This window comes from Cebidichthys violaceus, unplaced genomic scaffold, assembly GCF_023349555.1.
Source record: "Cebidichthys violaceus isolate CVI_PGR_0920_01 unplaced genomic scaffold, fCebVio1.0.p SCAF_11, whole genome shotgun sequence".
Lineage (NCBI taxonomy): Eukaryota > Metazoa > Chordata > Actinopteri > Perciformes > Stichaeidae > Cebidichthys > Cebidichthys violaceus.
Genome location: NW_027176274.1, coordinates 7,080,754 through 7,093,874, shown reverse-complemented (window position 1 = coordinate 7,093,874; position 13,121 = coordinate 7,080,754). Strand labels below are relative to the sequence as shown.

Below are 13,121 nucleotides of genomic sequence, written 5' to 3'. Positions count from 1 at the left end.
TAAACATTACCTAATTTATGGATAAAACTATAAAGCAATTTCAGTAAGCAGACGGAAGGGTTTAAAATATGTGTTTGTAAGATATGTCCAGGATGTCAAACTGATTCAGCAGTAAAACAAATTGTGTTCAATTAGTATTTATGGTATGCATTATTTACATTTGCTTAAGATCTTCTTCTTCTTCTCCTCTTTTATCGGGTCTTTGTCTTCTGTAACCGCCTTATGCAGTTCACATAAATATATATATATATCACCTCCTCCTCATGTGAACGAGGACACTCACCACAAACAGCGTTGCTCTGCAGCGTTCAAAAACACCACAGGGTACCTTTAACACAGGACAGATACCTGACCATGAAACAAGAAACCACACAAATGTTATCATGGGACAATGGACATCATTACCTACACACCAGTACTGTAAATGTCAGTTTTGATTGTGTTATGTGGAACACCATACAAGAACAATGTGGAAAGTGTAGTCAGTCTCCTCTCACAGACTGTCAGTGTTCACAAAGGAACCAGATCTCTTTTGTCTGATGTCCTTGTTTACTGACAAGTATATCAAGTTAGCGTTACGAAACACTGGCATTTCAACTTTTTTTTTCGGGGCAACAACAACCGATTCCTCACAGATTTAAAATAGCTTTGCACAAGTTTGTTTGAGTTTCTCAAAATGGTTGGTGGTTAGCGGTTGTTTGCTGTTGAACCTCTCTCACCCCCATAAGACCGTAGTCTATGACAGCAGAGCGTAAGACAAGAACAATGAACGTTAGCTATTTCTCCAGAAGCAGAACACTTTTACAGCTGGTGCATATTAGGCAAGAGGAGGACTTCTAAAAATACCCTTGTGATGGATCATGTTACGTCTGTCTAAAAATGAAGAGGTCCAGACAACAGCAAGTTCATTCACAGGTCATTGGTCGTCCTGGAAAATCACACTCACACACACACACATACACACACACACACACACATAAACACACAAATGCAGGTTCTACTAGGGATTGACACATAAATACACGCACACACATTTCCAATGTAAAACCCATAAAAATGGTTGAGGACATGCAAAAAATACCTCAAAGGCAAAATTACATAACACCCCGGCCCGTCATCCACATGTAGGACATACACGTGTGCTCACGCATGTACGCACTCCCTCCAAAGGCAGTATATGTTTAGAACCAGGAAATGGGGTTTGCCTTCTCTGAATAGCTCGACCAGGCCTCGGTACAGTAGTGTGTATGTCAGGAATGGGAGGCCGTAAGGAAACCATTAGTGTGAAGCAGGGCAACCAGGGCCGAGGCCAGCTCCCCTGTGGCTCCCTCTCATAAAACTCAATTGAAGATGAAGCCTAGTGCGTCACAAACGAAAGCCTTTTTGCACAGGTCACCCAATACACACTATGTAAATATATATATATATATATATATATATATGGACACTGAGATATGCTGTTGCTCAACTAATATAAATGTAGGACTCAAACAAACGCAGAAGAATACATGTAAATCTAATTGAAGTGACTTGCCGTGCTGTGTTCAAATCAGTTTGAGTTAACTCAGATCAATGTGGTTCCACTTGGAAATGAGCACCTTCTGTTGGCTGTAGTAGAAGAAAAAGATATTTACAAAAAGCATTCACTGTGTACAGCATTACAAGTCATGTGACATACTTTACCTTGAGTCCAAATCAAATGTGGCGGTATTACTGGTATAGGTTGGACAGCAGTAGAGATATTTAAAATATAGATTTGGCTCTGCTTTTTCTTTGTGGTATAAAACTGAAACAAACTGTTTAAAAAAAAAACTGAAACCAATGCACATTTGTAAACAATGAAGAAATGCATGAAAAGACGAGACGAGGCAGAACTGTAGCAGCCGGATCAAACAGTAGGGAAATGTCCTCAGGCATGAGGAGCGCTTGAGAGAGCAGTGTGGCTCTGACACGGTAAGCTGGAGCAGTGGTACTAAACAGAGAAAAGCAAAATGCAGAAATCGTTGCTTGAGTCATTCTGTCCATATGATAAAAAAACGAAAAGGATAGTAGAACAGTATTTAGCAGCAGAAGCTCCGTCTGTGGGGATTTGGCTAGAGAACCGGAGGGTGGGAGGTTCAAGTCCCGCATGGACCAGGTACGGAGTGCGGACTGGGCACTGCCGAGATGTCCTTGAGCAAGACACTGTACCCCTAACTGTTCCTGGGTGGACTGCATGTCTATGACTTCTTCTTCTTCTCCTTCTCCTTCTCCTTCTTCTTCATGATGACACAACTGTACTTCTAAAAACATGTCCAACCATGCCGCTCTCTTTCAGAGTAACACAGTGCTCCATTTGGACATGGTGACGGGTGCCGTGCGGAGGCTCATGTTGTCTCCGGACACGGACCAGCCCTCCACCAAAGCCTCCAGCTGGTGGAGCAGTAAGGAGCAGCAGGTGAGTGGCTTCCACTGTTCACACAGGACATCAACTAGATATGTTATTTTTGTCCACATGTATCCAGTTTTACATAAGGACTAGTAATAATTTACACATTACATATTTATACATCTGTGATAAATTAGGATGCTTTATCCTGTGCAGAATTTCACGATTTATAATCAGTGAACAAATCATTCCAAAGCAGTGTGTGGACTCAATGTGTTGTGTGCATTGACTGTTTGCAGGGAGCGCATAAAATGTGCAACGACTTCGCTCACAAAAACTGGCTCCTCTTCTATAAGGAGGAGGGGTAAGCTGCTCCGATCTAAACTAAATCCTCCACGACGCTGTTAAACAGCGCTATCTCGGCCATGTGCTGGTGTTAATGTTGTGTTGTGTTTGTTTGTGTGTGTGCAGCAACCAGCTGGACGTGCTGGACGTGCTGGAGGGCCGGGTTCACTCCATCTCACTTCCCATCAACTTGAAGTCTGTCTACCTGGTGGCGGAGGACCGCTGGCTGCTGCTGGAGAGCAACACCAACAAGTGAGTAAGGCACGGATCCCTTCTGAGGGTCTTAACATTTGAATTCACTTGTAATGCGACATACTGACTGTGTCACATAGGAAGTTCCTGCTGACCAAGCCCATGCATATGTCAGCTGAAGACTCAGGCGTGTGTCAGCTCCACAGCATCAGCGAGGACGCAGTCAGCTCAGGCCACGGAGCCAGCTCAGGTAAATATAACCGTAAGGACGTTAAGGATGGACGTCGCTCTGCTTTAAACTATTTAACAGGGCTTTTAAGTTCCATCAAAGACATTATGCCAACCCTATCAACAAAACCAAGCAGAAGGACATTAGTCAAACCAAATATATGAAGTGAACCACACATGTTTCAATATTAAGAAGAAGTACTGTATATGTGCATAACCGTAAGAGGGTTTCTGCAGTGAGCTCATTGACATAATAGTCACATGAATTGCACTGCTACGGTATTCTCCAGGGCTCTCTCCACACAAGTGTTTTAGTTTATCTCATCATTTTCTTTTCCATCGCTCTCTCTGTTCCATCGTGCTCCGTTTGGCCCCTTCCTCTCCCAGATGAGGCGCCCGTCCCCCAGATGCTGTCATGTGAGCAGCTCCCCAACGAGAACCTCAGCGCCGCTCTGGACCAGAAGATTGTCTCACCCAACCGCATACTGGCCGACAGCGGCTCCTTCGCCCGGGTCGTTGTGGGCTTCCCAGACCTCGTGGTGAGATTGTAAAAGGACATGGGTTAGAAAAAAAACAATACACTTAGAGGACAAGGAAATGTAGCGTTAAACCCCGTTGCCCTGCACTACAACTAAACGTTATTTGATCCCAAGCACACTTTTTGGAGTTTATCTGCTCTCATGTATTTACATACTGTACGTTTCCATTTTACTCTTATGTACCAAAAAACGTGCTGGCCAGGAGGATCAGAGACTCATAAGGGGGCATAGGTATATGTGGGTCTGAGTGTCAGTGTTAACCATTCAATATGTCCCTGCTGTCGGCCTGATGCACGCCTTAAGGCTTAACGAATGAAGTGGGTTGAGAGCCTGAATGGAAGCATGAGAGCTTAGTTGAATGAGGCACTCTAGTGCTGGTGCTACAGTTGAACTGATGAATATTAATGTACTCACATCTAGGCCGCACAGCTGTGTGCTTGATTTATACAGTAAGTAGCGACATTTTCCTCTTGATTTCTTTTCTCGTCCAGTCCCCTAATGAGGTGTACAGCTTTAAGAGGCCTGTTGACCTCTCAGAGATGAAGAGTGCTGAGAGCGGGGCTCACATGTTCCTGAGAGGTGGGCTCCGGTCCAGCGCCGCCAAACGGGAGAATTGTGTCAGCCTGCTTTCGGCCAATCAGGTGGTCCGAGCGCTTCCACCCAACAAGGTGCCCCTGAGGGAGGTCTACCCCAAAGGTCAGCGCTCAGGTCACACACACACACACACACACACACACACACACATGAGCTCAGCAAATCAGTGCGGACAGAGAGTTTGTATTCAGACTTGTTTTCTTGTTTGTCACTCAGACGTCACTCCTCCGATGACAGCGGCGTACCTGGAGGTGACCGATCTGAACTCCAAAAAAGTCAAATATATTCCCGTCCCAAGGTGAAAAATATCATTTTGCATCCTCCAGCGCCAGCTAGTGGTCAGAAACAGCATTGCTTTGAGAAAGGAATTTTTTGAAATATGATTTTGGGTGTCATAGAATTGTTCTGTGTCACCAAAGAACATAATGTGTCAAATGAACTTTTACTCTTTTAGACTTACAATAGTAAACTTTCTTCTTTAACTGACAACATGAATTACATATGGAGAGTTTATCTGTTGTACATAGTGAAATTCTTGGTGCCTTTTTGTCTTAGTGACTGCGTCTTGACTTTTCCTACCTAATTGTGATCGGCAGGTCGATGACCGTGTCGCCTTACACCAGCTGGTTGTCCAAGGTGTCAGAGTCGGACGTGCTCATGGCTGCTCTTGGTTCCGGAGGCGTCGTCACGGTGGACATGGGTGGCTACGTCCGGCTCTGGGAGACGGGGTTAGACACCCTGCAGCGATCGCTGATGGAATGGAGGAATATGATTGGGACAGAGGATGGCAGACCTTTACAGGTAATTTGTTTGAAAAGCTCAGTTTTGATTGGGGTAAAGAATAGAAATGCTTACAGCCTGCAGTTTCTCTCAACACCAGCGGGGGGCAGTGCTACTTTAGAAATAACTCCAGTGAGCAGATGTTCAGCTGGATGTCACTCTGCATGCTTGCCTCACGTTGACAGAATATATTAGCTGCAAAAACATTCCTGATTTTATGCTCAACAGAATGTTTCCAGCCCCAAAATTTACGACCCGGCTGGGTGGGTGTGTATGAATGAACGGGCATTGTGCCGATGATGCAATAGGTTTGACCCTCGGTATGGGTCAGAACATTTTGGACCAGCGTACTGAGAACGCATTGTTAATGTGCCCACATACACAACAGAGGCAGATACATTCTTCAGATAATAGAGCCTCCCTGATGTAGGGGGCGTTATCTGCAGAAGCCTTCCCATGGACCGAAAAGGAGGACGTCAAAGAGACGGATCATAAAAATTGGAAAATGTATTTCAGTGACTGTTTCCTCTTTTCTCATTGAAAGATAATCTGTTGAATCTTAATTAAGTAATACGAACTCACACATTTATTAAGAAGCATATTTATGTGAAACCTTAGTAGTAGTACTTTTTATTCAGTCATCACACAATACAATACATACAAACAGTATCTACAATATAGAGTCTAGTATGAAATAAGTATAACCAGTCTACACAGTATAAGCAGAGTAATTAAGAGTGAGTTAAATACTGACTGTAAAGGCAGACGGAAGCATAATGCCTCTCCTATATTCTTATTTAAGCTACCCTCAAAAAATAAAAATTATAATAAAAATAATTCACACTTCCTCAAATATAGTTTACAAACCTTTCTTTTGAAAACTACAAGCAAGTTAATCATTCTTAAATGTATGTTGTTGTGTAGTGTTCCATAATTCAATCACAACAATAGAAAAGCCTTTGACTTAGAATATATTCATTATAAAGACACACGCACACCTGCACACCTTCAATGCACACGTGGGACCTCTCTGTGGCCCCTAGATGCCTCAGTAGTCCGGTCCTCTTTGATGGGGCACCTTGAGTCCACTGAAGGGCACACAGACTCCCCCTGTGCTCTGGGTTAGCTCACCGACACCAACAGCAGCTCTACTGTATTTAAACATACCCGCTTACAAGTCTCTCTGTATTACTGCTCAGAGATGTACGCTACTTTACCCAACTGTTTACACACCTCACCCCCTCACAAGCTCACCTGTCTGCACATGTGCACTACGTGTTAAATACCTTGTTTTTATGACACGCTTAAAGAGTGCAACAATCAGGGTTTTGCCCAAAGTTTGAAATGAAAAACTAAAATTGCCTTTGACTCCGGCTCCATGCACACATTTCTGGACAACCACGCATTGAGGTGTGTGTGTGTGTGTGTGTGTGTGTGTGTGTGTGTGTGTGTGTGTGTGTGTGTGTGTGTGTGTGTGTGTGTGTGTGTGTGACTGACACATTACAGCACTGTTGACATCATCAACACACACCGCTGCACGGGAGACATCAGTCATCATCTATCTGCTCACACAACACACGTCTTTTGTTCAACTGGTGCTTCTGGTGCCAAGTAGGCGTCTACAAGTATCCAGCATAATAAAAAACACACTTGATTGTAGAATATGGCTGATTTTACACCCGTATGTGAGTGTGTGGGTGTCTGGTTGGCCACCTGCCATCTTACTCTCCCCCCTTGCACTACTGAAGTTAGCTTATCAGTCACACTCACACGCACATCTACACTTGCTCGCTCCTTTAAAGTCCAAATTGCCTGCAGCAGTGCTTTGCAGACTTGTGCCACGATCTGCAGACAGTAACCTTCTTAAAATGTGCAAGTAACATTTCGGAACAAAGTTTTTAACCACATCACACGCTTTACACCATTGATTGAAGTACAAATTACAAAAGTTTAGTTCTTACACACCTGCACGCTGCACACCTTGGATTCATTTACTCACATAAGAATATCGCACGTGTTCAGACACTCATGTACAGGCATGCATATATGCCATCACACAGACACACACTAGCATGCACCCAGGTTCACGCAGGGCCTCATTCTCACACACACACATCAATCCTAAATCACTCTCTGTCTTTCGGCGTCTAAAGGGAGAATCAGAAATTTATGAGGTTGTTAATCTCACAAGACAAGGCGTGGACCGCAGATGAGCGACGTATAGAGTCGCTGAAAAGAAATAGAGAGGGGAAAAAGGGATTGAGAGAGGAGGGTGGGGTAAGGACATTGATTCCCACAGTCATAAAAATGAACTTTTCTCCACTGCGCCGCCCCCCCTCACTCCTCTTCCCTCTCTTTTTATTTTCTGTTCCTCTGTCTCGAGGTGAAGGTGCCATCTTCAGCAGTGGCAACAGCAGCATGGCAACAACTACCTCCAGGGTTTACGTGATGTTTTCAACCAAATAGTGTGGAAAAACACAGGCACGGTGTCTGCAACGACGCCCATTAGTTTCTGAAGCGTTGTTTTAAATAGCACGCCATGATTTTGCATCTGTTTGGAGTAGGAAGATCAAAATGTCAGCTGTGGGATGTAGAGCTGATGAGATAACTATTAATCAAGCAGACCAACCAAACTCACTTATTTTAAATATGGCCATCAAGGCACTCGATAGGTTAAAATGAGATATATCTACATCAGCATGTTGTAGATAGCATTAATAAGGCTTCATTTCAAGAGAAAGCTCTTTCACTTCTCCTCAGTTTTGAACATCTAGGAGCCATTTTAGTTGAAGCCTCCTGAAAACTATTATGATTTTTAAATATTCAAGACTAAATAAGAGGCGGACAGAGAAACAAACATCTGTTGATTAAGAGTTAAACCCTCAATAACTGAATTTCTGCCATAATGTGTGTATGTGTGTTTTGGGAGGGGTTGCTGGTTCCTGAATTTTGTATTTTCTTTTTCTCATTCTGTATTTCAATTTTGTCTTTCAATAATATCCTCAATGTTACTGGTTCTAGAAACACAGTGTAATGTAACAGCTATATAGGTTTATGTTATGACCACCAGTACTATATATAGAAGAAACTTTACTCCTGAGAGACCATGTTATGTCCATCATTTTGGCGTGACGGACGTAAGCAGATATGTAGAATGACAGATGCTAGGTGATCATATCAGAAACACTTTCTGCTATCTGATATCCTGTAGCTGCATTGCCCAAATGACTCATGTCTCTTTCACGATCAGAGCGGGAAACTCGACCGAGCGCGGCCCCTCTAAGAACCCAAAACGGATACATGTCGTAAAGCGTCACTCATCATTTTTCTCAAACCAAAAGTGGAGCGTTCGTCATCCTTTTACTGGCTGCGACTGAGCCGGAATTCCACGAACAGCATGAAGACACTCAAGAGGAATGTTGTCACCGGCCAGAGAGTTTTATCTATATGCAGTGTGATGACAAAGGTGGATTACTGAAACAAACAGCTCAACTTCCTCTCAGATGGACTGTTTTCCGAGACACTTGCAAGCATCCGGGCCCAGCAGATGCTCAGACACAGGCCTGATGGAGGTGGAGCTGTGTTGTCAGGGAAAAAGAGTCTGTGCGTGTGTGTGTGTGTGTGTGTGTGTGTGTGTGTGTGTGTGTGTGTGTGTGTGTGTGTGTGTGTGTGTGGTGTTTATCAAGCGATCGTAATCACGTTCATAAATGCTCAGCGAGAATGCTATGTCTAGCCAGTACAGCTAAGCCTTTGAAGCCACATTCCCGCGCATCAGGTGCACACCCTCGTTACCCAACATGGCACAGGCATGTGTGCAGCAGAGCTCATGTTCTGCTGCTGTTCTTTCGTTGTATGACTTCACCGGAGGTGAGCTCCTGAAGGTGAGCTGCGGTGACACGACAGGCTCAGACCTCTGACCCTTTACCTCACCGCAGAGTTATGGCACCGAGCTCTCTCTGGTTACTGAGGTTTACAACACTGGCTCATGTGCGAGCACACGGCCACCTACACCTACACACACACACACACACACACACACACACACACACACACACACACACACACACACACACACACACTTCCTGTGGATAACACCAGAGTATAGCCTCTTTTGATACACTGATGCTCTGTTGGTTTGCAGCCGCATGGGTCAGTGGGGATGTTTGTCATTTTAAATGACCACGTTTGAGACCCTGCTGGTTACTAAAACAGCCCCTCCCCCAAATCTCCTCACTGTTATTGTCATGCGAAGAACAGCCAGTTTTTCTCATGTAGATCTGTAACGTCAGCAGCCAACGCAGCTGGCCTGTAGATGATGATCATGGTGTGTCTGCATATCACTGTGTGTGTGTGTGTGTGTGTGTGTGTGTGTGTGTGTGTGTGTGTGTGTGTGTGTGTGTGTTTGTCTGTCCATGGCTAATCTTGCGTGGAAAAAGCGAATGAGCGTTTCGGATTTGAACAAGGAGCCCCTATGCATGACATTTAAACCTATCATCTACTTCGAGCGAGAAGGCAGAGGAGAAAAACAACAGAAACATTTGGAGGATGGTTTCTGGATGAATGTTAAAACGCAGATTTAATTTTTTTTTAAATGTATACAATTAGTGTGAATCTGCTTGAGCAATAAAACATATTGTGTCAACACTTCCAGTAGGTCCACACTGTGAGCTCGTTCCCACGATGAGTGTTATCTTGTCCTTGTAGTACTTTGGGTTGTATCAGACTGACCCTTCTAATCGTGCTAAATATAGAGAGCTCTGCCGATACAGCAGCTTCATGTAGAGGTGAGAACAGAGCTCTGAGCTCCACCGAGTCAGTTTGAGGTGTGGACAGCGGGTTAGCAGAGGGACTGCTGCTTCTACTAGATAAGTGTCCGTTCAACCGCTCAGTCCGTGACGAACCAAGAAAAAAAACAGCAAAGATATAACACACACACACACACACACACACACACACACACACACACACACACACACACACACACACACACTTAGCGGTCCACAACAAAACCTCATCCCCCACAGATACCATTCAAATTCCTGCAGTATGTAAGAATGCAGCTGAACTACAGGGGATGCACTTAGTCTCCCACTGAACTACTCATTCCTCTCTCACTCCCTGATGCGTGCCAGACTCTGGTGTTTGAGCCAGCATGCTGATTTTGGCATCGGTGGTGCCGTTGAGATGGCCCTAAGAATCCAGAGCTTTAACGTCTTCGTGTCTCCGCTCCCTCCTTCTCCGTCACCAAGTCCATTCTCTTAATGCGTTTGACTGTGTGCTAGGTAGTCTCACATACTAACTCAGCACATCAGGAGGTAAACGCGAAGAGGAGGCATCAAGAGAAGTTGTGTGAGCTTGGAGAAGAAAAAACAAAAGTACAATCTCATATCTATTTTAGTGGCAAAGTGCGAGTACGACTAGAATTGATACCCAATGTATTTTCTTTGAAGCCTTTCCCAGAGAGGGTTTTAACAATGTCTACACACTGCTGCTTCTCTGATGAAACTGGATTCCCTGCGTGGCTTTGGAGAGTTATTCATTAACTGGTTATCTTATCACTGGATCTACATCTACAAACTGTTGTTGTGTGACTTATTGTTCCTCCTTTTGAGATGAGAGTGCAGCGGACCGTTTTCTGTGGGTTATCCAGAGTAACTGGGACATTGTTCATGGAAAAACTATATAGGTGGCCAGACCCCACTGGTGATGGTAAAAGTATGTTTTTTGTTGTGTGAGTTGGGGCTGAACCGACCCTTTAAGCTAGAGGATTGGTTGAAGATCATTTCAGAAGCACCTGCACAGATGTGAGTCTGTTTGCGAATGTTTAAAAAAAGTGACCCACATGGTGTCTCTCGATCCTTGTCAGATTACCATCCAGAGGGACAGCGGCCTGGACGTCACCGCCCCGAAACATGGCAAGATGGACCCCAACAACGCTCCTCATGTTGGGGGAAACCAGTGGGCAGGAGGCACAGGTAACCACTGTTTTTTCTTACCAAGTCAGCAACATGCAGAGATGACGTGATGATGTTTACACACACATTAGTATGATTGATGACAATTAAGGAGCACGTACGGTGCTTTGTCGCCCTTGGGCAAGGCACCTAGCCTCAGCTCTGTTCGTCTGTACTTCTAGCAGAGAGCTGCCAGAATCAGATATTCTGTATGTGACAACGTGAATGTGAACAAGGGTCAGCATAGTGGTGAATGGATTAGTTAGTTAATCCATTAGTCAGTCAACAGAACAACTATTTTGAATTATTGTTACAGTCATGTTATAAATTGTGATGGGAATTCTTTTTTCTTGTTTCTGAAATTTTATACACTAAACGATCAATTATACAAAAATCCAGCGATAAATATATTGTGATGTAATTGTTAATTGCAGCCCTGGTTTTCAACTTTTCATGGAAGGTATAAACAATAATAAATAAGCAGAGAAGCACCGATCAATAGTTCAACATCTTCCCTGTCAATGTGCTGTGTTTACAGTGAAATGAATGCAGACTTTACTGAGTTAATAGAAGCTCTGGGTCAAATGTTTGGTTTCAAATGAGTTATTTGTTACAGAAAGTGCCTCCAACAACTGTGATTGGTTCATCCCTAACGAGATGTTTCGTTGCAGGCGGCAGGGACACTGCGGGGCTGGGTGGCAAAGGGGGTCCCTATCGGCTGGACGCAGGACACAAGGTCTACCAGGTCTCCCAGGCTGAGAAAGACGCAGTTCCGGAAGAGGTCCGCAGAGCTGCCCGCGAAATGGGTGAAAAAGCCTTCAAAGAAAGGTTGGTCGCTTTAAATACAGAAAATACAGCGATCACATGCTAAAAAAAGGCCGTCCCAGTGTAGGAAAGCACGGTCGATCGTTAACCAATAACCCGTATCTAAACTGAGTCAGCTACACAGGTGGGAAACTACGTGAAGGTGTACAGATGTTTTGGAGTGACTTTGTTTTTCCTACCTTGGAAACGACCTAGAACTGAAATGTGTGTCATGTGGAACAGGTGTGTGTGTGTGTGTGTGTGTGTGTGTGTGTGTGTGTGTGTGTGTGTGTGTGTGTGTCGGCCTTTTTCTTCAGGGCTTCTGTAGGGTTTTCTGGTCAGTCAGTCATCCCAGGTTTGGTGCTCCATCCTGGGCAAACAACCACAGGCTGCAGTGCCCCGGTTGGATGGATAAGCGCAATGGTAGATCCCACTGGGCATTGTGTGTGTGTGTGTGTGTGTGTGTGTGTGTGTGTGTGTGTGTGTGTGTGTGTGTGTGTGTGTGTGTCTACACTTGCACGCATTCACTTCAGAGGAGGGTTAAGAGGGCACCCCTTTCACCAGCTCCACCATGAAGGCTGTCTCTGTTCTCCTTCGCTTCAAACAGTTTTGTTCTCTTTACTTTCTTTTCTCCCCCCCCACCTCCCCTATCCTCCCCCTTTGCTGCATGGCCCTTCTCATACACTGGCTGCTTTCACGCCAAGAGGACAACCTCTCTGACTCTCCTCTCTCTCCTTTTTGTGTCTCTTCTCTTCTTCCCTTGGTCTTCAGCCATTTCACTTGCTTTTTTAAACTTCTTGTTTGACACCCTTCCCCTCCCTCCCTCCTTGTCTTCTGCCTGTCTATCAGTGTCCCACTAAGCCCAGAGAAAATCTTGTAGCTACATGCTGATACCCTGCTTCCAAGTAGATGTCACTGCTCTTGACTGCTCTTGAACACAGCAGGTGAGCACACACCACGGAAGTAAACCTACAGAGGAGGGCGGCTTGACTTTATGTTGTTTTTCTTTCCTCATATCACAGGTCAACTCCGTCAGGCTTTTTCCATACGTTCTCATTCACTGACATTTGCGCTCAATCCTCTGTTTGCTTAGCTTAAGTTTGAGTATCAATCAAACTATGATCCCTCTGTAAACTCTTGAGCACCTGACACACACAAGCAAAAACAGGCTTAGGTATGCCTAAAACACGAAACACCCACGAGAGCATGTACACACACATACTCAGATAAAAATCAGTTCAAAAATCAACCAACAGGCGATGAAAAGAATCTCCTAGATTAGATTGTTTTGAGGCATTTTTTTGCATCGATTAAACA

At 44.5% G+C, this 13,121-nt stretch overlaps 1 protein-coding gene across 1 annotated transcript in view; it reads left to right on the top strand.

Annotated features, from left to right (window-relative positions):
- Positions 1–13,121, top strand: part of vwa8 (von Willebrand factor A domain containing 8) — a 58,029-nt gene that overhangs the window by 32,738 nt on the left and 12,170 nt on the right. Inside the window, exons 30-39 of the mRNA XM_068702467.1 lie at positions 2,318–2,437; positions 2,668–2,732; positions 2,840–2,965; positions 3,046–3,155; positions 3,521–3,672; positions 4,164–4,368; positions 4,483–4,564; positions 4,863–5,067; positions 10,913–11,021; positions 11,672–11,828. Coding sequence (XP_068558568.1) covers positions 2,318–2,437; positions 2,668–2,732; positions 2,840–2,965; positions 3,046–3,155; positions 3,521–3,672; positions 4,164–4,368; positions 4,483–4,564; positions 4,863–5,067; positions 10,913–11,021; positions 11,672–11,828 — 1,331 coding nt within the window. The remainder of the gene's footprint in view (positions 1–2,317; positions 2,438–2,667; positions 2,733–2,839; positions 2,966–3,045; positions 3,156–3,520; positions 3,673–4,163; positions 4,369–4,482; positions 4,565–4,862; positions 5,068–10,912; positions 11,022–11,671; positions 11,829–13,121) is intronic.